This window comes from Orycteropus afer, unplaced genomic scaffold, assembly GCF_000298275.1.
Source record: "Orycteropus afer afer isolate SDZICR_OR568_19922 unplaced genomic scaffold, OryAfe1.0 scaffold00098, whole genome shotgun sequence".
Taxonomy (NCBI): domain Eukaryota; kingdom Metazoa; phylum Chordata; class Mammalia; order Tubulidentata; family Orycteropodidae; genus Orycteropus; species Orycteropus afer.
The window spans coordinates 3,117,935-3,143,572 of NW_006921685.1; the positions used below are offsets into that span (position 1 = coordinate 3,117,935).

Consider the following 25,638-nt stretch of genomic DNA (forward strand, 5'->3'; position numbering starts at 1 on the left):
AACCCATTGCCTATTACTGTGGAGTTGATTCCCACTCATAGGAACCCTATAGGACAGAGTAGAAATGCCCCATAGGGTTTCTAAGGCTGTAAAATTGTGTTTTTGTTTTGTAATCTTTATGGGAACAGATTGCCACATATTTCTCCCATGGAGTGGCTGGTGGGTTCAAACTGCCAACCTTTCAGTTAACAGCCAAATGCTTAACCACTGTACCACCAGGGCTCCTTCACCTATACGTGTTGTTGTTGTTGTCATACATAGCCATAGTAATATGTAATATTAACATGTAGTTAGTTTCTTTGAGGGGAGCTCTGGTAGCATAGTGGCTAAGACACTTGCCTGCTACCCAGACGGCTGGCGGTTCAAACCCACCAGCCACTCCTCGGAAGGAAGGTTGGGCAATCCTACTTCCGTAGTGATACTGCCTCAGAAACGCAAGGAGGGGTCGCTATGAGTTGGGGCTGACTCGACGGCAAAACAACAACAACAACAACAAGTTTCTTTGAGAAGACATAAGATTCTTAATATTAGGGAAAGATTAAATGGTATTAGTTAAAACAGATTTATGTAACAGGCTGTTAAAATAGTCACTCTTTGTTTCTGCTGAAAAATAAAGCTTTGGAATTTCAGACAGGCACACCTGCAAACAGACCTTGCAACAAAAATGCATTTTTAATGCTAGATCCCAGTGTATTGGTAAATCCAGTCACGGTAGGCTGTCACTCTAGTGTACACCCCTGGCTTATCTGGCAGACCACATTTATACCCCCAGCTTACTATCCCCACGAGAAACCAAAGTCGCCGTGAGTCTTCTTGTACTAGTGGGCCACCAGAATCACCCTGAAGAAAACAGAATGATTGGTTATTCAGTGTGAAGATAATGCCAACACATTTCAGAGTTTATTTCTATAGTAGAAGAGGAAGAAATGGCATCCATCATTAAAAACCAAACCTATTGCCATCAGGTCAATTTTGACTCATAGCAGTATTTCAAGGCAGAGTAGAACTGCCTCATAGGATTACTAAGACTGTAAATCTGGAAGCAGTATGGAAGTATGGAAACAGACTGCTCATCTTTCTCCCATGGATCAGCTGGTGGGTTCAAATCAGCACTGCGTCACCAGGGCTCCTTCAACATTTACTATAACAATAAATAATAGTAGCCTGATGTTTTGTGTTAAAATATTATAACAAGTCATGCAAAAATTACTGCAATTATATAAGTATACAAGTTGTTCCTTCAGCAAGTCTGAGAAAAAGATGAAAAGTTCATTTCCAAGACATCCTAGTGTGGGCTACCTGTATGACTTCTACTCATTCCTGGTTTCACCTTCTTCAGGAATCCTTCTCTGACCTGCTACTTTGTGGATCACTCCTGCCCTTTCCAGCTTTGGGCTGGATTGGGTTTTAATTACCTGTATTCCTATATCCTGTGTATATCTGTATAATTTTTATTCATAATTTTATAAAAGTACATTTCTGTGTCTGTCTGAATGCTCAATAGGGTAGCCCTCCTTGTGACTGCAGTAATACATTTCTGTGACAGTGCATCTGCAATTCTTGTGCAATGTCAGTTTTCCCTGTTAGACTGTAAGCTCCTTTGGGGCAGGGGGCATAGCTATTCTGTACATTGCTGTATTCTAAGCTTCTAATCCATATTGTTGTTGTTAGGTGCCATTGAGTCAGCCCTGATTCATAGCAACCCTATGTACAACAGAACAAAACACTGCCCAGTCCTGTGCCAGCCTCACAATCCTGGGTCTACTTGAGCCCATATCTAATATATCTAATCCATAGAATATGCCAAATAAGTGTTTTTTGAATGAGTAAGAGTTTAGAAGTCTCACTTATCTTCATGTCTATAAACCTGCGTGGCACCAGATGCCTGTTGTTATTTGCTGTCGAGTCAGCCCCGACTCATAGCGACCCCTCCTTGGGTTTCTGAGGCAATATCACTATGGAAGTAGATTGCTCAACCTTCCTTTTGAGTATGAACCACCAGCCTTCTGTCAAATGCCTTAGGCGCTATGCTACCAGAGCTCCTACCGAATCCTAGTATACCCTCAGAAACTGTTCTTTTGGTGAATAATGGAAAACAGATTAATATGGCCATGAGTAAAACACTCCTTTTGAAATACTTACCAGCTAATTGTAAAAATAAACCAACCAACCAAAAAATACTGGTACATGTAGCAAGCTAATCAGGGAGACAAATCACACATGTTGTAATGTGAGTTATCTTTGGGTTCTGGAGTAAGGTAGCTTGGGTTTGAATCATGGCTCCTTCATTTACTAGTTATGTGACCCTGAATAAGTGATTTAATAGCTCTCTATGCTTCAGTTTCCTCATCTGTGAATAATATTTTTATGGGTTTAAGTGAATTAACATATAAATCACTTTGAGCAAAGCCTGGCATATAGTCAGGACTAATAAAAACCAACTGTTATTACTAAGTGTGCCTTGGGAATAGTTTGGCATTCATTTAGCTGCTTTTAGTAGGTAGTTCTCCTCATATCTGTTTAATTACTGGTCTAAATGAGTTGAAGGGTAAATATGTGAATCACCAACTTGCATGGCAAGCACTGGATGGAAGCATTTGTCTCCTTTAGATGATCCATACAGGCTCCAGTTAAGCAGTTCTCAGTACCTTCCCATCATTGTGCTTTTGCTGCTTTTTTCTCTATAGCAGGAAATTTCTCTGTATTATTTCTTTTCAAGAGTGGACAAGCAAACGTTAAACTACGAGGGTCAAGTGAGTTTTCCTATAGCTGGCCAACATCACTGCCTGTCTGCAGACATTTGAGCTTTGTCCTTTTATCTAGACTACTTGCTGAGTGAGGGAATGTGTATTATGCATTGTTGTGCAAGCACAGTAGTTAATTTTAATGGAATGAATGAATGAAAAAAAATGAATGGAAATAAATAGGATCTCATAAGAACTTGTACAAATTACTAATTCCTGGAGTCACAGACTATGCAAATGAGAGGAAAATTGATGAGGCCTAAAATGGAACACATAGGTAAGGTTTTATGATGAATTATTACTGAACTGGCTTGAAGGAAGAACAGAATTTGTATACACAGCAGATAAGGGCATTGTCAGTGAGCAAAGCATGAATAACACCTTTTTAAATCTCTTAAGTCAGTTTTAACTAATGCTCTTAGGAGATCTAGAATTGTCAACCTGGGGATGTGTTGGTTATTTGATGGGTGAATTCTTTAGAAAACTATGATGAAACTTGACAATTTTCAGTTAGAGGGGTAGCCATAAAAGAGGAGCAGGAAGGGGAACAAGAACATCCCCTACAACAAAGGTATCTCTACTCCAAGGGAGAAAAAGGGCAGAGTAGGTAATAACAGTATTTTGAAAATTGAGAAATAATTCCCCTCCATCTACAAACAACCTGTAGTTGATAATAATGCTTCCTGGGAAAAGTGCTTATAGATTGGTGTCTTTGTACAAACGATTTAAGTATTTCCCTCCCCAAGTATGTGAAGACTGAGTTTGGAAGTCAGTAACAGTTGATGGAAAGAATAAACCTTATATTTCTGTGTAGAGTTTACCCAGGAAAGCAACAGCACATTCCTCAGTGAAAACAGACTGATTTTACTTAATTTCAGGATACAAAAATATTTACTTTCTTCCACTGAAGTTGCTCTTGTTACTCTATGGAGTTGGGTTAAAGAGCTCTGGTAGTGCAGTGCCTAAGGCCTTTGATTGTTAACCAGAAGGTTGGTGGTTCAAACCCACCAGCTGCTCCATGGAAGAAAGATGAAGCAATCTACCTCTGTAAATCTACCTCTGTTGTTGTTACGTGCCTTGGAAACCCAGTGGGAGTTGCTATGAGTTGGAATTGACTGGATGGCAGTGGGTTTGATTTTTCTTTTTGGTGGCACAATGGTTAGGCACTCAGCCGCTAATGGAAAGGTTGGGAGTTTGAACCCAACCGCCACTCTGTGGGAGAAAGATGTGACAGTCTGCTTCTGTAAAGTTACAGCCTTGGAAAACCTATGGGTAAGTTCCACTCTGTCCTGTAGAATCGCTATGAGTTGGGATCAACTTGATGGTATTTGGTTTGGTTTTGGTTTGGGGTTGGATTTCAAATATATGAATAAAACTCTAATGAAAGGCCTAACCATGTCAATTCTGTTCAGATAATTTGATTAGAAATTTTAACATTAAAAGTTTTATTCTGGTTACTATAGAGTGAAAATTTCATAGTTATTGTTTGCTTTTGTATATTTTCTTGAACTAACTATAGGCAAGAGAGAAATTGTCATTCCAATTCTTTTCCATTTGTACTTTTTCACAACTGTAGGAGCTTCTGTAACTCAAATAATTAGGCTTTGTGCATAAATTTTCTACCTTCTAAGTGCTAACAGTCAGTTGTATTTATATTTTAAAATTTAATTATTGTTTGACTTTCAAATAAGTGATTATATTTTAATTTAAATTTTTGTAGTTGTTAAAAGTTTGAGATTAAAGTAATTAATGCAAGTAATCATGGTCTTGTGTTAAAAAACCAAAGCCAAACTCACTGCTGTCAAGTTAGTCTGATTCATAGTGACCCCTTCTTGGGTTTCTGAGGCAGTATCACTAGGGAAGTAAATTGCCCAAACTTCTTTCTGAGAAGTGGCTGGGGGGTTGGAACCACCAGCCTTCTGGTTAGCAGTCAAATGCCTTGTTGTTGTTGTTACGTGCCGTCGAGTCGGACCCAACTCATAGCGACCCCTCCTTGGGTTGCCAAGGCAGTATCACTACGGAAGTAGATTGCCCAACCTTCCTTCCGAGGAGTGGTTGGTGGGTTTGAACCTCCAGCCTTCTGGTTAGCAGTCAAATGCCTTAGGCATTATGCTATGCCTTAGGTACTAAAATTACCTGTATATGTGCCTGGCATATTTATCCTCAGTTAAGATTTAGTAGTACCTAAAATGTTAGGTACTATTATTATCTCCAAGAAAATTGATTATAGAGGTTAAGGAATTCAAACTCAAGTGCCTGTAATTTTTGAGTTTGTATACTTGACCACTTTGCAATTCTACTTGTCAAAATTTAATTTTCATGATAGATCAATTTCATATAAGAATTTTATCCCCAAAATCTAGATAATAAATTACAGGGGATCAGGACTACCTATTTTTGTTGTATTAGCTTTATGCCTATTATAAAATCACATACTAATAAGTGCTTATAAACTTCTTGGATGAAGACACTGATAAGTTATCTTGAACTTACCTGGCAGGCATCTACTCCACCCTTAGTAGCTCCAGCACACAGCATTCGAGACAAAACAGCTCCATTATAACTTTCTGGTGCATTACATGCATCATTACTTATTATTTTAACCTTTGCTTGCTCTAGATCTGTAACTGTGTGGCCTGTTGAGTATAAAATCGGAAAGGAAATGAACTTCAGGATATATAAATTAATGACTCTATGGTGAATATGGGAAGGAACAAATGTACTCCAAATATCGTTCCCTGTTCAATAATGAAGTCTATTGAATATGGTCTTGGGAGTTTCTTCCCAGCAAAGGGTCCCATAATAGAAAAGGATAACCCCTTTACACAGATCAATTTTTCTGTTTTTGCCATAGCTTTCTGATGCAGGACTCCTTAGACCTTGAGGGAAAATAAATAAATTGCTATGTTAAAATTGACTAGTAGCATTTAAAATATCCACTGATCAAATTTAAATTGGAAAATTACATATTGAATATTGTGGTGGTTAAATTTGTGTGTCAACTTGGCTGGGCCTGGTTGAGTGGCTGGGCAGCTGGATGTAGTATTCCCCATGATGAGACTGGTAATCAACTCCATGGTGGAATCTACTGTGAGCATCTGAGTAGCTGCCTTAGGGATGTGGTCTACTTGCATATAAGGAGAAACCTTGGGCAATGGTCTCTAGCTTATGGCATGCTTGAACCTTGCATGTAGCTGTGTCATTGTTCACCAGCTTGCCATTCTCTGCCGACCTGGGGAGCTTTAATGCACTTGAATTAATGGCCTGCCGTGTGGTTTGGTATCATTGGGACTGAGCCTTTTTACGTGTCAACCTTGGGCTTGTCAGTCTCATCAGCCAGTAGCTGTCTGAGTGAAAAACAGCCTCCAGCTCCAGTGGGCTAGGAGCAGGGGGCAGAGCTGAAGCCTAAGGTTGAGGGGCTTTCACCCAGCCCCTAGAGCGTGGCAGTTTGAACTCACACTTAAAGCCTCCAAACTGTAAGAGAATAAACTCCTGTTTGTTCAAGCATCCCATTTGCAGTATATTCCTATCAGAGCAGCACTAGGTAACCAAAACAAATATCCTTTAATCTAGTAGTAAAAGAGAAAACAGTCTGGTTTTAAGCTAAAGCATGAATCTATTTTAAGTTGATTTTTTTTTTCAAAATTGACACTTTCCATATTGACATAAATTCTATGTGGTATACCAGATTTCTTTGTACAGTAAAAATACAAATATTCTCTAGGGAAATTAAGCATTTGTATTATTCCTTAGAGAGACTATCTACAAATGAGTATAAAGCTGTGGAAATTGTTGGTACTACTTTCTACTCCCTGGCTGATATTCTTGACATTCCCCTTAGCTCCCTTCAAATTGCCTTTCCTTTAATTTTGGTTTAATTTAATTGTTAATGAAGCATAAGCAATGCTTAGACACACATGGAGTTCCTTGCCCTAGTTGTTGTTTTTAGGTGCTTTCAAATTGGCTTCAACTCATAGTGACCTTACAGAAAACAGAAGAGAGCTTTGTCTGGACCTGCACCATCTTCATGATCATTGCTATGTGTGAGTCCATTGCTTTGGTGATTGTTTGAATCCATCTCATTGTCCCAGAGGCAGCATTTAATTCATTCCAGAATATCTTAACATTGTAAAAGCTTATACACACACACATACATACATACATACATACATACATACATACATATTTGTATATATATTCAAATCTTTAAAAAAATAGGGAGGCATTTGAGTGCTAGAGAGTCTCTGGATCTGGACCTGTGGGCATTAAAGAATATCTTAATCCTTTTCTCTTACACTTCCTTTAACTAAATTTCAGAAATCTCCATGGTCTCTAAGGGCATTGCTCTGCTTTGCTGAGGGAACTCAGGCTAAACAGAATTAGGCTGACCAGGATATAGGATGTTTCTGTCCACAGAACCTGTCCCACCAGATGTTCCCTAATTTAAAATATTGTTAATAAAAAATAACACAGTGGTGGTTGTTTGCTTGTTTTTGTTTTGTTTTACCTGAAATACTTACCACCATGTTTTTGAGATCCCCATCCTGTTACATAAGCAGTAGAACCAGGCAAAATTTTCTGGGTAGCTGCTGGGAGACATACCCTATGGATAGTTTTGGTAAAGGTGACTCCTTTGTTAAGTTGTACAAGTGCAATATCATTTTCATGAGTTCCAGATTTATAATTTTCATGGACTAAAATAGTCCGAACTCTTACTCTCAGTTTAGGAAATATTGTAGAAAGACCAAAGGTGACAGTCCATGGATAAGGATCAGAATAGCTGAAAAATATAAGAACATGTTATTTGAATAGAGAATTTGTGAACATTTCAAATATTTGGATTTCATGTTTGCCACCCTCCCTAACCCTCTAACTAGGAATTATTTGATTGACATCTCTTTGTATTTCTGCATTACAAGCTAGTAAATGGGTTTAACTCTTTTATGGCCGAATGAATTCTCCTTTGCCTAAAGAAAAAGATATTTTAGAAAATATATTTTGGGTGATAAACTTGTTGGTGCTTTTCTATTCCATTGAGGATTTTTTTCTGCCACTTTGACAACCACTAGCATAAGGCAAAACTCCTCTTTGATTTTTCCCATTTCTAAACTCACTCATCCAAGCAATTTTTAATTCTAAAATAATAATGATTTTAGTTTTGGCTTATTTCTTCCAATCCTTACTTTTTCTATCCTTGCCATTAGCCAGAACCTCCTTTTAAATAGTAGTAGTTATAAGGGACATCTTGTCTTATTAATGGATTAATCGTTTTTCTGTAGGAAGTGTGATGCATGTTGAATATATATATATATATATATATACACACACATATATATACACATATATATATACACACACACACACATATATATATATATATATATATATATATATACACACACACACATACACACACACACACACTATGTATCAAAAGTGTTTCACACACATACAAAAATTAGAGTATTATCTTTGTGACCTAGGAATTGTGACTTTTAAGATAAGCTCTCAAAACACAAATTACTGGTTAAAAAAAATGGGTTGATTTAACTAACATAAATTAAGCATACCATAGACAAGTTTATCAGATGAATGAGAAACCATAAAAAGTATTTTCAACATTTGATATCTAAAGTTTTCATAGAATATACAAAAACCTGGAAACCAAAGATAAAAAAGACAGGAAAACCATAATAAAATGGGAAAAGAATATTAATAGGCAATTAATGCAAGGGGGAATCCAACAGCTAATCGATATTTGAAAAGATACTCAAACTCACTAATAATCTGAGAGATGCAAATTAACACAATGAGATTTTGACTTCTATTCATGAGAATGACAAAAATTAGACATGAGAATAAAAAATATGTTGGTGATGAGCAGGAGAAATTGGATTTCTTTTGCATTATGGGTGAAAATGTAAACTGTTATAGCCCTTCTGGAAAGAATTCTGCCTTTTTGCAAAGTATTTAGCAGATTGCATATATACTTCTAGGTATATATCTGAAAGACATTCCTGAAGGTTTAAAGAAGTTACTATATGAAGATTTATGTTTGTGGCAAGAGGAAGTTGGTAATCTAGTTGGATGAAGGAAATATGGTGGATGCATATTATGGAATGCTATGTACCACTGGACCAGATGAAAATTTTTAGAGTTCAGTGAAAATAGTAAGAAATCATGAGACTTATAGTACAATGAATGCTCTTTGTATAAATAACCACATGTTGTTGTTGTTGTTATGTGCCGTCGAGTTGGACCTGACTCATAATGACCCCTTCTTGGGTTTCCGAGGTGATATCACTACAGAAGTAGATTTGCCCAACCTTCCTTCCGAGGAATGGCTGGTGGGTTTGAACTGCCAGCCTTCTGGTTAGCAGTCAAGTGCCTTAGGCACTGTGCTACCAGAGCTCCTAAATAAGCACATATACACACTAAAAGAACACTATAGGTTTTGCAGGTTCATCTATTTTTAAAGACATAGTTCAAATATATTATTGTGAGACCTATGCAAGGAGGGCAAATGGAAGTGGGGCTCAGGAATGACAGGAGAGGAAAAAAAAAGAAAGTGAAAGAAAGAAAGGCTTCATACATAGTGATGAAAATAAGGCTCTATGAACTGGATAGTTGATTAGCTCAACATTGCTCTCAAGGTTGAATAAAAACAAAATGTAAAAATAACAATTGAAGAGTATTTTGGAGTTTGGACAGTGAATTGATACAGAGAATAAAAATTGTATGTCCAATAAACTTTTATAAGGTACAGTAGTTTGTATAAGAGTGAAAACGCATTAAAAATGGAAAAATATATTTTAAAACAAGTAAATACATGATTTTACATTCAATTTCTTTTGCTCAGGATATTTATAGAATATTGTTCCTGTATTAAAGTGACATAATGAAGATTCTAAAGGAACCCTTTTTTCCCATCTTCCCTCCATTTTTTCCTCCCTCCTTTTTACCCTCCCCTCTCTTGCTTCTTTTTCTCTTCCTCTTGTCCTTCTACCAAATGAATGAGTGTGGCTTTAGAACCAGATCGATCTGGATTTAAATTTTGGCTGTATCACATATGAGGTAACCATGAGTTGTAATTGACTTGGTGGCAACTAATAAGAGCATACCACATACTAATGGTGTTATTTAGGGCAAGTTACTTAATTTCACTGATCCTTAGTTTATTTATATGAAAAATATGATAGATAATACTCTCTTTTGTTGTTGTTGTTATGTGCCATCGAGTCGGACTCGACTCATAGCGACCCCTCCTTGGGTTTCCGAGGCAGTATCACTACGGAAGTAGATTGCCACATCTTCCTTCTTACATAGTTTTAAGTATAACTTGAGGCAAGTAAAATGTGTCAGGCAGAATGCTTGACACAAACTAAGTACCCAATAAAGGTAGCTATTATTTTCATTAATTATAGTTTCAACAACCCATTACTAAGTGTCTATTTGTATAAGGAATAAAAAAAAACTTCAGTAATTTATGATCTCTGTCCTTGAGAAATTCCACACACTCATGGAGGAGACTGACAAAGGCAAGTAAGCTATAATGAATCACAGAGACTATGGTTTAAGATAGGTAAGCATATTTCTGTAGGGACACCATGGGAAGGGAAAAGAGCATTAGGGAAAGCTTCATAAAAGAGGTGACAATTCCATAATCCACCCTTATCACTTCTGTCTATCTGGATGTAGGGTTGATCATGCCCCAGATATACCCACACTGATAGGTTCTCAGTGCGAATGGGAGAAACAGTGAACCTATAGGGAGGATGATGATGTGATTCATCTGATTTGTCAGCTTTAGTGGGTTACTCTTGTTCCAAGACTTTAAAATCATGGATTCCTTTTGTGGTTATTGGTGACATTTGTAGCTGGAGTTTCATTATAGTCATATTCTTTATTTAGATTTTTGTGTTTAGGTCTGAATTGGGATCAGAAGATACTATTTCTATGAAACTTTGGTTATGTTAAGGGTCAGCCAAGTCTAGGCATTAGCATTTCTGATTCCCAAAGTCTGGGTGATTGAAATAATTGAGTGCTACTTCTACTACTTGGCCTTTTAGGTGACAATGAAAATTGAAATGACTTGCAAATTGTATTCTTTCTATTATCTGAGATATAGCAATAGATCAGAAGCTTGCTAAATCTCAGAACATCTTTTAGAATAAATTTCAGATTTATTCACTGTATTTAAAAATGTTGAATTTTAAAATAACCATAAAAAATTCAGAATAATTTATGATTTCCTGAAACTTTTTTTTATAACCAGAAACTATGCAGTGGTGTTGTTAATCTTTACTTCTTCTTAATTTGACTTAACAAACACTTTTATAACAGCCATTCTGCTATAAGGCTGTGCCCTCAATTCTGCAAAAGGCTTTTTGGAAGCCATGAAGGTTTAATAGAATTCCAATTGGAAAAATGGAGATTTGGAAGGGACATTAACATTTCAGGCACAGGAAAGAGGTTGAGCAAATGTTCATTGGTAGAAAGTGTGGAGAGAGTCCAAGGGAAAAGAATAATGCTGTGTTATTGAAGCTAAGGCTTTATACTTTGAGAAATAAGTCTAGGCTGATTTGTCTATGAAGGACTTTAGATGTGTGGTAAGGAGGTTGGATTTTAGATAGTGGTAAATTATTGAAAGAGCCTAAGAGAATAAACATGACCAAGGGCACACTAAATTCAGTTTTTCATCACTTTTCTGAGTGAACTTCTTGAGTTTAGTTCCAATAGAAAATTACTGTTGGAGTCTAGGTTGCCCCATGAGTAAGACAGGTCTGAACCTAGCAGGTTTTCATCATGCTGATGTCTAAAGAAGTCCTGTCCTGAGCAATATGACTTTTTCTTTATCCTAGTAGAATAAGATGATTCAGTCTCCTCACCACTGGCAGCTTAGTACCCTAGGGTTAGCAATAGCCATTAGTCACCGTGATTACAGATAATTCTCTGTAAGTTGTTTAAATTCATCTTATTTATGGTACTCACTGTAATAGATTATTTTTATGCATCTATACCTCCATACTGAAACAAGGCGGGCTTGTGCTTACTCACTGATCTGCACTGAACACTTTCCCTTGTTACCCTCCCGAGAGGGACTGGGTCTCCAGGAGCTAGGTAAGCATGGGCATAGCACAGAGTAGCAGGCCGGGAGAGCAGGAGAAAGGGGTAAAACCCAGGAAGCCAAAGAGAAGAGCAATCAGCCAAAGGGATTAGGTGAGGAGGGGAAACTCAGGGACGCCCAAAGAAGCAGGCCAGAAGAACAGGAGAAAGAGGATTAAAAGACAGGAAGCCAGACAGAGGAACAGTCAGCCACATTGACCCAGGTGGGGGGGATACGAGAGGTCTCCAACAGCAGGACAAACTTGTCTATCGGTTTGTCCTACTGTGGTGACATGTAGACCGTGAGTTTTGAGGCTGAGCCTCTGGTGTTTAAAACCCAGTGAGATGCACCTGGTGCATAGGTAACAGCCAGTTTATAGACTGAGACAGACTAGGAAGAAGGAAGAGGCCGTCCACTTCTGAAAGAATTGGCCAGGGAAAACCTTATGAATAGCAAAGAAACACTGTTTGGTACATTACCGTGCAACTTTAGGAATAGTCCGTTTAGGCTAAAAGGCTCGCAAAATAGGACTGGGAAAGAGCTGCAACATCTGAGTAAACCCAGCCTTACTCATGGAAAAGAGAAAGCTTTCGAGACCTTCATTTGCTGATGTGGCACCACTCAAATTGAAGAGGAACAGCCACAGACATCCATTAATCATCGGAACATGGAATGTACGAAGTATGAATCTAGGAAAACTGGAAGTTGTCAAAACAGATCTGTCCTGGAGGAAGTGCAGCCAGAATGCTCCTTGGAAGCAAGAATGGCCAGACTTCTTCTCACCTATTTTGGTCATGTTGTAAGAAGGGACCATTCCCTGGAGAAGGATGTCATGCTTGGTAGGGTGGAGGGTCAACGAAAGAGGGGGAGGCCTTCAGGGAGATGGATTGATACAGTGGCTGCAATGATGGGCTCGAGTATAGCATGGATTGTGGGGCTGGCGCGGGATCGGGCAGTGTTTCGTTCTGCTGTGCATGGGGTCGCTATGAGTCGGAAACGACTCGACGGCACTTAACAACAACAACAACATACCTCCAACATTAGGATACAAGCTTCCTGAAAGCAGATTCAGTGCTTTATTTATGTTAACAGTTATATAATACCATGCTCATGGTAGATGTTCAATAATTTTTTGAAAGGATAAATTAATGACTTGGGGTAGTCTGTAGGTCAGCCATTAAACTGAATGATATAATGAACAAATCTCTTAAAATAGTTCGTTTTGCTAACATTTAACATATATTTACATACATCTAACATATATTTAGGAGCTCTGGTAGTGTAGTGCCTAAGGCACCTGACTGCTAGTCAGAAGGCTGGCGGTTCAAACCCACCAGCCACTCCTCGGAAGGAAGGTTGGGCAATCTACTTGGTAATGATATCACCTCGGAAACCCAAGGAGGGGTTGCTATGAGTTGGATCTGACTCGATGGCACATAACAACAACAACATATATTTACATTAGCTTATTTATTCCTATCAATAACACAAGACATAGATTATACTATTGTCCTTAATTTTTTGAAAAAAAAAAAAAAAAAGCCTTAGAGAAGTTCAGTAAATTTCCTAAGTTTCCAAAGATAATATTTAAACATTCTGACATACATTGCTCCTCACAATAATGCTATATTGTTACCTGAAATAGATAACAGTAGATTATTGCCAACTTGAAGGAGAAATGATAATTTTGCTATCATGGATAAGAAGATATGCCTCATTCATTTGTGAATTGAATTATTCCTGGCTCAACCATGTCCTGGGGGGACTAGGTAGAATTCTTATGTACATGTTTATCCTACTTGTTCACAGATGACAGGTACCTTCTGAAGCAGTGGGCCGCTGTCAGTATCCATGTGTTACTGATCAGGACACCTCCACAGTGGTGAACGTTACTGAGCTGTAGACTGACTTGCCATGGCCAGTCTCCTTCCTCAGCCTTAGAGCCTCCTATGATTCTCTCATCAGACAATGTGATTAGGTCTGAACGGGCCCCACATTCTGACGGAAAAAAAAAATGCATTAATGTGCTGGAAGGATCATGATTCATTTGCCTTTGGGAAATGCTACAAGTGTTTCCACATCAGTAACGTCTTTTCCTTCATCCTTTCCTTCTCTCACACTCCTTACTCCATCTCCAATTCACACATATACAGGAATATGTTCTTCACTATGACATGCTAGACTTTACAAAAAAGCACAATTACTATATTATGTAGTTAGAGTATATATGTGACAACTATTTCCTGTAGGCTGCAGTTTGGAAAATATTTCTGAAAATTAATTGGCATTTGGGCTTCAAAATCTGGAGCAGCTTCAGAGTTTTCTGAAATTCCTCATGAGTGGAGATTGAGATAGGTCGGAGCTAGATGTGCCAGATAATGCTACAGATTCTCTGGGGAATTTTTCTTCTCTACAGTCTTGCTACTCAAAATGTACACTGTGGACCTGCAGCATGGAAATCACCAAGGAGTTTGTTAGGAATGTTGAGTCTTAGGATTTACACTAGGGAATGAATCAGAAGCTGCATTTTAATGAGATGCTCTGGTGAGTTGTATGCACAGTGAAGTTTGATGACCATCACTGTTGTCCGAAGGACTTTGTAGTGGTATTGCAGTTCATTATTAAAGTTCCAAGCTACTTCCAGAATTGACTTATATTCCCAAACATCCTCTTGAAAGGGGGTTGCTATAGGTCTAGAAAGTATTATCTAGGATGAGTGGGGGTATCAGACATCTAGATGAGGTTTATTTAAAAGTCTTAAGAAAGCCCATGAGAACTCCAGGGTCCATAGCTGATTACTCTTCTTGCCCTCCACTCATAATTTTTCTTCTTATTTTGTTTATTACCAAGAACTTAGAGGTAAACCACCACCACCAATTTTTATTGCTCGGTTGGCTCTAGATTGGTGACCCTACCTCTATAGGACAACTACTCAAATACATTTTTTTTTTTTTCCCTAGCAAACTTCACATATACAGGAGGACAAAACTTCCATCAAGAATATACATGTAACATAGGTTTCTCTACTGCATTCCTCAAATAATTTCTTTTGTAAATTACTTAAGCATATTTTTATTAAAAAGAAGTATGAAATAAATATGTGAAGGAGTTGAAAAACATTCATAGGAGCAGCATTACTGTATAAAATCACTTGTATTCAAAATAGATCAGAGATCTATTTATAATGAATTAGTTTCTAACTGTGCAGTATCAGCAAGAGAAGAAAATTTGCTATTTTTTATGGATTATATTTCTGCTATCCTAGCCAAAGAGTATATAGTATAATATTTAAATGTAGCAACTTTTCCTTCAGATTATAGACCAAAACTGAAAAAATATACATATATATAATTACACTTTATGACTAGCCTTAATCCACAAAGTGAGCTATTCTGGTTGTTAGGGGAAGCCACATAAATGGTGTCACCAAACATAACTTAATAGTCTACAGAAATGCCACCATAAAACTAGGGCAGTACATGTTTCATAAAGCTCCCAAGAAATTTTTTATGAGGCCAAGCTTGAGTACAGAGTGAATGGTAGGCCATTGCTACTTCCTCTCTCTCCTAAAAGGAAAGAAAAACCTAAACCTCACTCCATGGGGCAGTAGGATCAGCAATATCTCTCAAAAATAATCCATCTTGGTAAAGGTAACTACATAGGTAAATATAAGTTAGTGTTATTGTACTTTTTATTTGTAACATCTCTCTTTTTTTTTTCTATATCATTTAAAGGGCAAGTGTTTAAAATAATATTTATAAATGTATGTTAGTGGACACACAATATCTAAAGACATAATCAGTGACAATAGCAATATAAAGAGGTAGGGATGAAGATATATATGAGCAAAATATTTGTATACTATTGAAATTAAGTTGATATCATGCAAACTAGATTGTTATAAGTTTATGAGGTTAATTGGAATCACCAGTGTAATCATTAAGAAAATAAGAGTACACAGAAAAAGAAAGAGGGCGATCAAAACATTACATAAAAGAAACTAAGTACAAAATCAATGGCACTACTGAAGGATATGAGGAACAAACAGCATATAAGACATATAGAAACAAAGACAATAGCTAAATTGAAGAAGTAAGGCCTTTCTTATTAGTAATCACTTTATGTGTAAGTAGATTCAACTTTCCAATTAAAAGGCAGAGATTGGTAGAATGAATTTTTTTAAAAAAACCCATCTACATACTGTCTATGCTGGCGGTTCAAACCCACCAGCCACTCCTTGGAAGGAAGGTTGGGCAATCCTACTTCCGTAGCAATACTGCCTCGGAAACCCAAGGAGGGGTTGCTATGAGTCAGGTTTGACTCAACGGCACATAACAACAACAACAACAACATACTGTCTATAGGAGACTTATTTTAGATAGAAATACACAAAGAGGTTAAAATAAAAGGATGGAAAAAATATTCCACGCCAATAGTACCCCAAAGAGAATTAGGGTGGCTATATTATTGTAAGACAAAATAGGCTTTAATTTTAAAAAGTCTCTAAGAGACAGATAAAGACATTATGTATTGATAAAAGATTCAAGCCATCAAGAATATATAGCAATTGTAAACAAACATGCACTTAATAACAGAGCCCCAAAATATACAAAGCAAACATTGACAGAATTGAAAGGAGAAATAGAATTCAGTACCCCAATTTAAATAATGGCTAGAATAACCAAACAGAAGATGAATAAAGAAATAAAGAATTCAAAAACTGTTGTTGTTAGGTGCCATGGAGTCGTTTCCCACTCAGCAACCCCATGCACAGCAGAATGAAATACTGCCCAATCCTGCATCAGCTCCATGATCCTTGGAGCCCATTGTCACAGCCACTGTGTCAATCCATCTCGTTGAAGACTTTCCCCTCTTTCATCGACCCTCCACCTTACCAAGCACGACATCCTTCACCAGTGAATGGTCCCTTCTGACAACATGACCAAAGTAGCTAAAATGAAGTCTGGCCATCCTCGCTTCCAAGGAGCATTTCAGCTGCGCTTCCCCCAGGACAGATCTGTTACTTCTTTTAGCAGTTCATGATACTTTCAGCATGCTTTGCCAGCACCACAACTCAAAAGCATCAACTCTTCTTTGTTCTTCCTTATTCATTGTGTAGCTCTCACATGCAGATGAGGTGACTGAAAATATTATGGCTTGTGTCAGGGGCACCTTAGTCCTCAAGGAGACATCCTTGCTCCTCAGCACTTGAAAGAGTTCCTTTGCAGCCGACCTGCCCAGTGCTACATGTGGTCTAATGTCCTGACTGCTGCTTCCATTAGCATCGATTGTAGAACCAAGCAATGTGAATTCTTTGACAACCTCAATCTTTTCTCCATTTATCGTGATGCTGCTTATTGGTCCAGTTGTGAGAATTTTGTTTTCTTTATACTGAGATGTAATGCATACTGCAGACAGTATTCTTCAATCATCATCAGTAAGTGCCTCAAGTCATCCTCACTTTCATCAAGCAAAGTTGTATCATCAGCATATCTCAGGTTGTTAATGATTCTTCCTCTAATCCTGATGCCACGTTTTTCTTCATATAGTCCAGCTTCTTGGATTATTTGCTCAGCAAATAGATTGAATAAGTATAGGGAAAGGATACAACCCTGATGCACTCCCTTCTTGATTTTAAACCATGTAGTGTCCCCTTGTTCCGTTCCAACGATAGCCTCCTGGTCAATGAACAGTTTCCACATGAGTACAATCAAGTGTTTGAGAATTCCCATTCTTCTCAATGTTATTCATAATTTGTCATGACCCACACAATCAAATGCCTTTGCATAGTCAATAAAACAAAAGTAAACATCTTTCTGGTATTCTTTGCTTTGAGCCAAGATTCATCTGACATCAGCAATGATATCCCTCCTTCCACATCCTCTTCTGAATCCAGCTTGCACCTCTGGAAGTTCTCTGTGAATATACTGCTGCAACCATTTTTGAATTATCTTCAGTAAGATCTTATTTGCATGTGTTATTAATGATATAGTTGGATAATTTTGACATTCTGTGGGATCACTTTTCTTTGGAATGCGTAGAAATATGGATCTCTTCCAGTCAGTTGGCCAGGTAGCGCTCTTCCAAATCTCTTGGCATAACCGAGTAAGTGCCTCCAGTGGGGCATCCGTTTGTTGAAATGTCTCAGTGGATATTCCCTTAATTCCTGGAGCCTTGTTCTTCGCCAATTCCTTCATTGCAGCCTCGACTTCCTCCTTCAGTACCATTGGTTCTAGATCATATGCCACCTCCTGAAATGGATGAAGATCGACCAGTTATTTTTGGTACAGTGACTCTGTGTATTCCTTCCATCTTCTTTTGATGTTTCCTGCATCGTTCAATATTTTGCCAATAGAATCTTTCAATATTGCAGCTTGAGGCTTAAATTTTTTCCTCAATTCTTTCAGCTTGAGAAATGCCGAGCGTGTTCTTCCCTCTTGGTTTTCTAACTCCAGGTCTTTGCACATTTCATAATAGCAATTGGCTTTGTCTTCTCAAACTGCTCTTTGAAATCTTCTGTTCAGCTTTTTTATCTTGTCATTTCTTCCATTTGCTTCAGCTACTCTCCACTCAAGGGCAAATTTCAGAGTCTCTTTTGTCATCCATTTTGGTCTTCTTTTCTCATCTTTTTAGTGACCTCTTGCTTTCTTCATGGATGATCTTGATGTCATCCCACAATTCTTCTGGTTTTCAGTCATTGGTGTTCAATGCATCAAATCTGTTCTTTAGATGGTCTCTAAATCCAGGAAGGATATATTCAAGATCATAATTTGACTCTTGTGGACTTGTTTTAATTGACTTTAACTTCAAGTTGAACTTGCATATGAACAGTTGATGGTCTGTTCCTTCAGCCCCTGACCTGGTTTTGGCTGAAGATATTGAGCTTTTCTATCACCTCTTGCCACAGATGTTGTCAATCTGGTTCCTGTGTGTTCCATCTGTGAAGTCCACATGCACAGCTTCCGTTTGTGTTGTTGAGAAAAGGTGTTTGCAATGAGTAAGTTGTTGATATTGCAAAATTCTACCCTGTGAGTTCCAGCATTATTTCTGTCACCAAGGCCAAATTTTCCAACTACTGGTGATTCTTCTTTGCTTCCAACTTTTGCATTTCAGCCACCAGTGATAATTAACACATCCTGATTGCATGTTTGGTCAATTTCAGACTATAGAGATTGATAAAAGTCTTCAATTTCTTCATCTTTGGCTTTGTTGGTTGGTGCATAAATTTGAATAATAGTCACATTAATGGGTCTTCCTTGTAGGTGTATGGATATTATCCTATCACTGACAGCATTGTACTTCAGGACTGATCTTGCAACATCTTTTGTGATGATGAATGCCATGCCATTCCTCTTCAAACTGTCATTCCAGGCATAGTAGATCATATGGTTGATTCAAAATGGCCAAAAGCAGTCCATTTCAGCTCACTAATGCCTAGGATATTGATCTTTATACATTTATGCATCTTTATGCATTCCATTTCATTTTTGACACCTTCTAATTTTCCTAGATTCATACTTCGTACATTCCGTGTTCTGATTATTAATAGATGTTTGCAGCTGTTTCTCCTCAACTTGTGTGGTGCCACATCAGCAAATGGAGGTCTCAAAAGCTTTACCTTATGCATAGGACTAAGGCTGGTTTTACCCTGATGATGCAGCTCTTTCCCAGTACTATTTTGAGAGCCTTCTAACTTCAGTGACTTCTCCTTCTCCTCTGTATTGGACAATGTTACTGGACTATTCATAAAGTTGTGCAGTAATGTATCAGACAGTGTTTTTCTGCTATTCATAAGGTCTTCCGTGGCCAATTCTTTGAGAAGTGGGTGGCCTCTTCCTTCTTCCTAGTCTGTTGTCTCAGTCTACAAGCCTGGCTGATACCTGTGCACCATTTGCATCCTGCTGTGTTTGAAACACCAGTGGCACAGCCTCAAGACTCACAGCAACACGTCACCACAGTAGGACAAACCGACAGACGAGTTTGTCTCTTAACTGTTGGAAACCTCTCCAACCTCCCCTTTCCTAAATCCTTGTGACTGACTCCTCACTCTGTCCCAGTTCCCCTGGCCTTTTCTGTCCTTTCCCCACTTTCCCACCTTGCTGCTTTGGGGTATGACCTGGGTTCCCTCTCCTCACCTGGATCTCTGAGGCTGATTCCTTGCTCTGTCCCGGCACCCCTGGCCTTCTTCCTCTCCTTTCTCCCACTCTCCCACCTTGCCACTTGTGGGGTGTGGCCTCGGTTCCCTCTCCTCACCTGGATCCCTGTGGCTGACTCCTCACTCTGTCCCAGTTCCTGTGGCCTTTTACTCTCCTTTCTCCTGCTTTCCTGGCTTGCTGCTTGTGGGGCATGGCCTGGGTTGCCTCTCCTCACCTGGATCCCTGCTTCTGACTCCTCTGAGAACTACTATAAACCAATTAGACTTAACACATATACAGAACACTCTACTCAACAACTCCAGAGTATATGTTTTTCTCAAGTCTACATGGATTATTCTCCAGAAGAAACAGTAATGATAACCCAAAAAATAAGTCTTAATAAATTTACAAAGATCAAAATCATACAAAATAACTTTTGTTACCACAGTGAAATGAAACTAGAAATCGATAACAAAAAGAAAACTGGAAACTTCATAAATAAAGGAAATAAGCAATACACTCTTGAAAATAACCCACCTGAATGAATAAAGAATTAAGGCATTCATTTAGCTTAACTAGTAAAAATGGTCTGCCTTGAACATTATGCTCTTTTAAGAACTATCTTATGTGATCAAAGTGACAAAAGTAACTAGAAAGATTAGATAGGAACCCAAGGGGGCAGTGAGTTTATCTTAATGGAGGAGGATCAATTCAGAAAAGCATGGTGAGAATGGTTGCACACATTGAAGAATGTAATCAGTGTCACAAAATTGTCCATGTAGAAATGGTTGAATTGGTGTGTTTTGTTGTGTATATTCTCATCAACAACAACAAAATAAATTTTAAAAATAGAATATAATCTATGACGAATTAAAAAGGAATACACTGCCTTGGCAAAGAGTACAGTGGCTTGCATATTTTACTCTTTATATTTTGGTAAACCATAGTTAAAATAATTGGAAAACTTACCTTTGGTGAACATATATTCTGCATCCTGACCAGTAAGTTCTGGTGTTAAAAGAAGAATGAGAATAAAATCATTACAATAGGGACTGTACACTATTTCACATTGATTTGTCAAAGTGTAGTACTCACATAAACCAGAATTAGAGTGGGAAGGCTTGCTAGAATCCACATTCTCAGGATCCATATTAGACCTACTGAAAGAATCTCTGACGAATGGGTCCCTGAAATCTCCTCTCAATTTAGTTTTATGCACATTGTTGTTGTTGTTATGTGCCTTTGAATCAGCCCCGACTCATAGAGACCCCTCCTTGGGTTTCTGAGCTGGTATCACTATGGAAGTAGATTGCCCAACCTTCCTTACAAGGAGAGGCTTGTGGGGTTGAACCTCCAGGCTTCTGGTTAGCAATCAAATGCCTTAGGCACTATGCTACCAGAGTTTAAGTACTCTTGCTTTAATTCTTCATCAAATATTTAAAAGATACCTCAGCTCTCCAGTCAGTCAGTTTAGTTGGGAAGACAAAAATACAAACAAATCACTGAGACATGATATAATAAATGTTTTATATCTACTGATACTATTTTCAAGGGGCTCTGGTGGTATAGTAGGTAAGGCATTTAGCTGCCAACCAGAAGGTCAACAGTTCAAATTCACCAGCTGCTTAGTGGGAGGTAGATGAGACAATCTACTTTCATAACAATTTACAGTCTTGGAAAACCAATGGGACTTTCTCTGAGTTGGAACTGACTTGATGACAGTGCGTTTGGTGTTTGGTCTCGGGATACTAATACTGTAGATATAACAAAGTATTGTGGTGTAGTGGTTAAGGCATTGGGCTGCTAACCAAAAGGTCAGTGGTTGGAATGCATCAGCTGTTCAATGGAAGAAAGATGAGGTAGACTGCTTCCATAAAAATTTACAGCCTAGGAAACCCAGTCAGGTCGCTATAAGTTGGAGTTGATTTGATGGCAATGAGTTTGGTTTGTTGGTTTGGTAGATAAAACAGTGAACAAAATATGGAGCCCAACTTTTACAAACAGAACAAGGGGATACTGCATTGTTTACAATCAGGTGGTTTCCTTTCGCCATACTTACTCCCTCTGTATGCTGAGAAAATAATCTGAGAAGCTGAACTATAGTTCAGAAGAACAACACAGTATCAGGATTGGAGGAAAACTCATTAAGAAACTGCTATATACAGAAAATATAACTTTGCTTACTAAAGTGAAGAGGACTTGAAGAACTTACTGATGAAGATCAAAGACTATAGTTGCAATATGGATTACACCTCAACATAAAGAAAAAAATCTTCACAACTGGTTCAATAAGCACCATAATGATAAATGAAGAAAAGATTGAAGTTATCAAAAATTTCGTTTTACTGGGACAATGCCCACGGAAGCAGCAGTCAAGAAATCAAATAACCTATTGCATTAGGCAGGTCTGCTATAAAAGACATCTATGAAGTGTTAATGAGTAAAGATGTCACTTGAGGACTAAGATGTGCCTGACACAAACCATGGTATTTTCAGTTGCCTCATATGCATACAAAAGCTGGACAATGAATAAGGAAGACTGATGAAAAATTGATGTCTTTGAAATTTAGCATTAGTGAAGAATATTGACTATAATGTGGCCTGCCAGAAAAACAAACAAATCTGTCTTGGAAGAAGCACAGCAAGAACACTCCTTAGAACCAAGGATGGTGAGACTTCATCTCACGTACTTTGGGCTTGTTACCAGGAGGGACTAGACCCTGGAGAAGGACATCATGGTTATTAAAGTAGAGGGTCATAGGAAGACCCTCAGTGAGATGGATTTGCACAGTGACTGCAAAAATGAGCTCAAACATAGCAATGATTGTGAGGATGGCACAGGACAAAGCTGTATTTCATTCTGTTGTACACAGGGTCTCTGTGAGTCAGAACCAACTGTAGGCACCTAAAAACAAGAAACATCAAATTTGTTTCCTCTCTCTTCTCTGGCCATTTTTCAATTCGTCCATCTGTACTTTACTGATTTTTCTAAAAGTGCATGTTATATCATATCCTTCCCTGCTTTATATCCTTTTGTAGCTTCTTATTTTCTGTAAGATAAATCTAAACCTCTTTAACAGGTTTTGAAAATCAATTTATGCAACCTTATTTACCACTAGAAATCTCACTAGGTTTAAGTATCACATCTGCTTTGCAAGCCTCAGTGGACTCAAATAATCCTTTTAAGGCAGGGAATAAAAAGTGCTGACCACTCTTCATTCTTTGAACAAGTGAGATCTTCTTCACATGCAGACTCCCCCACATAGAGATTGTATGGTCCTGGACAATTACCTACTTTCTCTAACATATTTATAGGATGTGCTTGTTGGGAGGAGGAAATGAAAAAAATAAATTCAAGGCATTTAAAACCATGCATAAAAACCAGTAAGTGCTCAGTAAATATTAGGTGTTTTGCTGACAGTGGTGAGTATAATGACAATGCAAACCAGTCATTCCAGCTGGCCCTTTCTTGTTTGTTATACAAAAGGAGTGTGTTTACTGTAGACTCTTTGTGTTTTCTAATGCTCTCCATCTCTGGCAGTATTCTTTCTCTCTTTTCAAAACATGAAAATCCTACCTGTCCTTTAAAGTCAAAGTTCTTCATGAGGCTTTTCTTAAGAAATTAGAAAATATCCTTCTTTCCTAAATTTCTATTGTGATTACTGTCTGTGCTTCATGCTTCTAATCTGATCATGTTCTTTCATGTTTGTCAATACTCTTGTGTTGGGATATCTTTCTCTTCAACCAATTTATGAGATCCTGAGAGATGGAGACCAATATTATACTACTGTTGTATCTCCATATTGGTTAACACAAAACTAAACAAAACCAAGTGCTTAGAAAGTGGTTTTGGAATAATTCCTTAAATATGTCAGAGCAAAGGTAATTTTCATTTATTTAAAAACCTGGATGGCACTGGCATCAACTAGTTAAAAAGAGGGAGCAGACCATGGAGCTAGAGTAGTGCCCTGGAGATTGTTGCTGTGCCAAACATTAACCCTTTAGTGGCAGGTAGAGGAGTCCAGGTTGTAGCGTGGAAGGATCTGGAAGGGCTGGGTAAATGCTTTGTGGACCTGGTTTATAAACAAATAGGAATGTATTTCACTATTTTTGCAACTAGTACTGTAGCATCAGGCATGTACTGATTGAATACCAGCCCAATGTGGAAGCCATCAATATCCTTTTAATCTTGAGATTATTATGAGGGGTTCATGTTTTATTAACATATCAGTACATGACAAACTTGGAGAGGTGTCCATAGATTCTATGCATATATTAAGTAACTCCTGTCTTTTAGACATTAAAACAAGTATTCATTGAGCATCTCCTATACACTGAGTACTGGGTAGGAGAAAGACAGTGGGATGAAAATGTAGACTGGTTCTTGACTTTATGAAAGTCTTGAAGACAATACAAAAAAATACACAAAAATTGTCATTGCAAGTGTGATAAATGATATGAAGGAGAATAAATGAGTTTACAACATAGGTAAGTAACTCAGTGATGGGAATGAAAGAAGATTTCCCTGAGAAATCAATAGTTTAGCTGAAAAATGAAGGATGCTAGGCAGTGATCTAGGAAGCATTACAAGAAACTGGAATAATATATGCCCTGAGGCAAGAAGGAGCTTGAAAGATGGAGAGAAAAAAATGGCCAGATTATAATGAATGAGAGAGAGAAAGACAGTGGTACAATAAATGACTGCAGGTACAATAAATGTATGAACAAGATCATGCAGAGTTTTAGGTGGAATGGACATATCATTTATTTTCCAAACTAGGACCTTTTTTTTTACAGTGAAAGGGAACAATATTAATGATTCTTAGAAAATTGTTCTGAACTGGAACTGCCCTGGCATGTCAGGAAGCCTAGAATCCACCTTAATTATAAGTGATAGTTTTATAAATTTTACATTAAAGGAAGTCATGGGGAGCTTTTAAGCATGATTGTGTTTGTATTTAAAAATATTTCTTTGAGTGATAGGTGGTCAGTAGATGGGAAATGTCCAAGAAAGGATGCAAAGAGAGTAGTAAAGATGCTATTACAATTGTCAATATCACCTCAAGTGAGAGATGATGTTGGCTTCAAACAGGGTGGTAGCAATAGGGAAAAATGAGAATGTGTTCCAAATAGTCAGAGGCAAAGGGGATTTTCAAAGAGGACCTAGAGTAGAATCAGGGAGGAGTTGGCATATTTTCAAACTTGCTTCTTTATTCTACATTTATTGGACACCCTCCAGTTGGACACCAGGTCCTATGTTGGGTGAGGTGGATCATTAATTAAATTCTTATTAGACCTTGAACAGTTATTTACCCTTCCAATAGCAAATTCATGAATTGAACATCTGGCAATGACATCCCCAACAAAGAGTGTTGGGAAGGATAATTAATAAAGAATTTTTAGCAAATGCAATTTATTATATGAATGATAAATCATTATTGAAATAAATCTTAGAATGTTTTATATTAGAATTATGTATTATATCTAGATTATTAATACATTTTTTTTTATAAAGTTTAATTCCAATGAAAGAAAAGTCAGCCTCTGAGTAAATTACAATGTGAATTGTTGTTGTTATTATGTGCCGTCGAGTCAAACCCGACTCATAGCGACCCCTCCTTGGGTTTCCGAGGCAGTATCACTACGGAAGTAG

General features: G+C 37.8%; 1 protein-coding gene across 1 annotated transcript in view; it reads right to left on the reverse strand.

Annotated features, from left to right (window-relative positions):
- Positions 1 to 678: 678 nt before the first annotated feature.
- Positions 679 to 25,638, reverse strand: part of LOC103198627 (transmembrane serine protease 11D) — a gene marked incomplete at its 5' end in the record, with an annotated part of 47,961 nt that continues 23,001 nt past the window's right edge. Inside the window, 5 exons of the mRNA XM_007942801.2 lie at positions 679 to 840; positions 5,238 to 5,380; positions 7,265 to 7,524; positions 13,671 to 13,848; positions 20,955 to 20,993. Coding sequence (XP_007940992.2) covers positions 679 to 840; positions 5,238 to 5,380; positions 7,265 to 7,524; positions 13,671 to 13,848; positions 20,955 to 20,993 — 782 coding nt within the window. The remainder of the gene's footprint in view (positions 841 to 5,237; positions 5,381 to 7,264; positions 7,525 to 13,670; positions 13,849 to 20,954; positions 20,994 to 25,638) is intronic.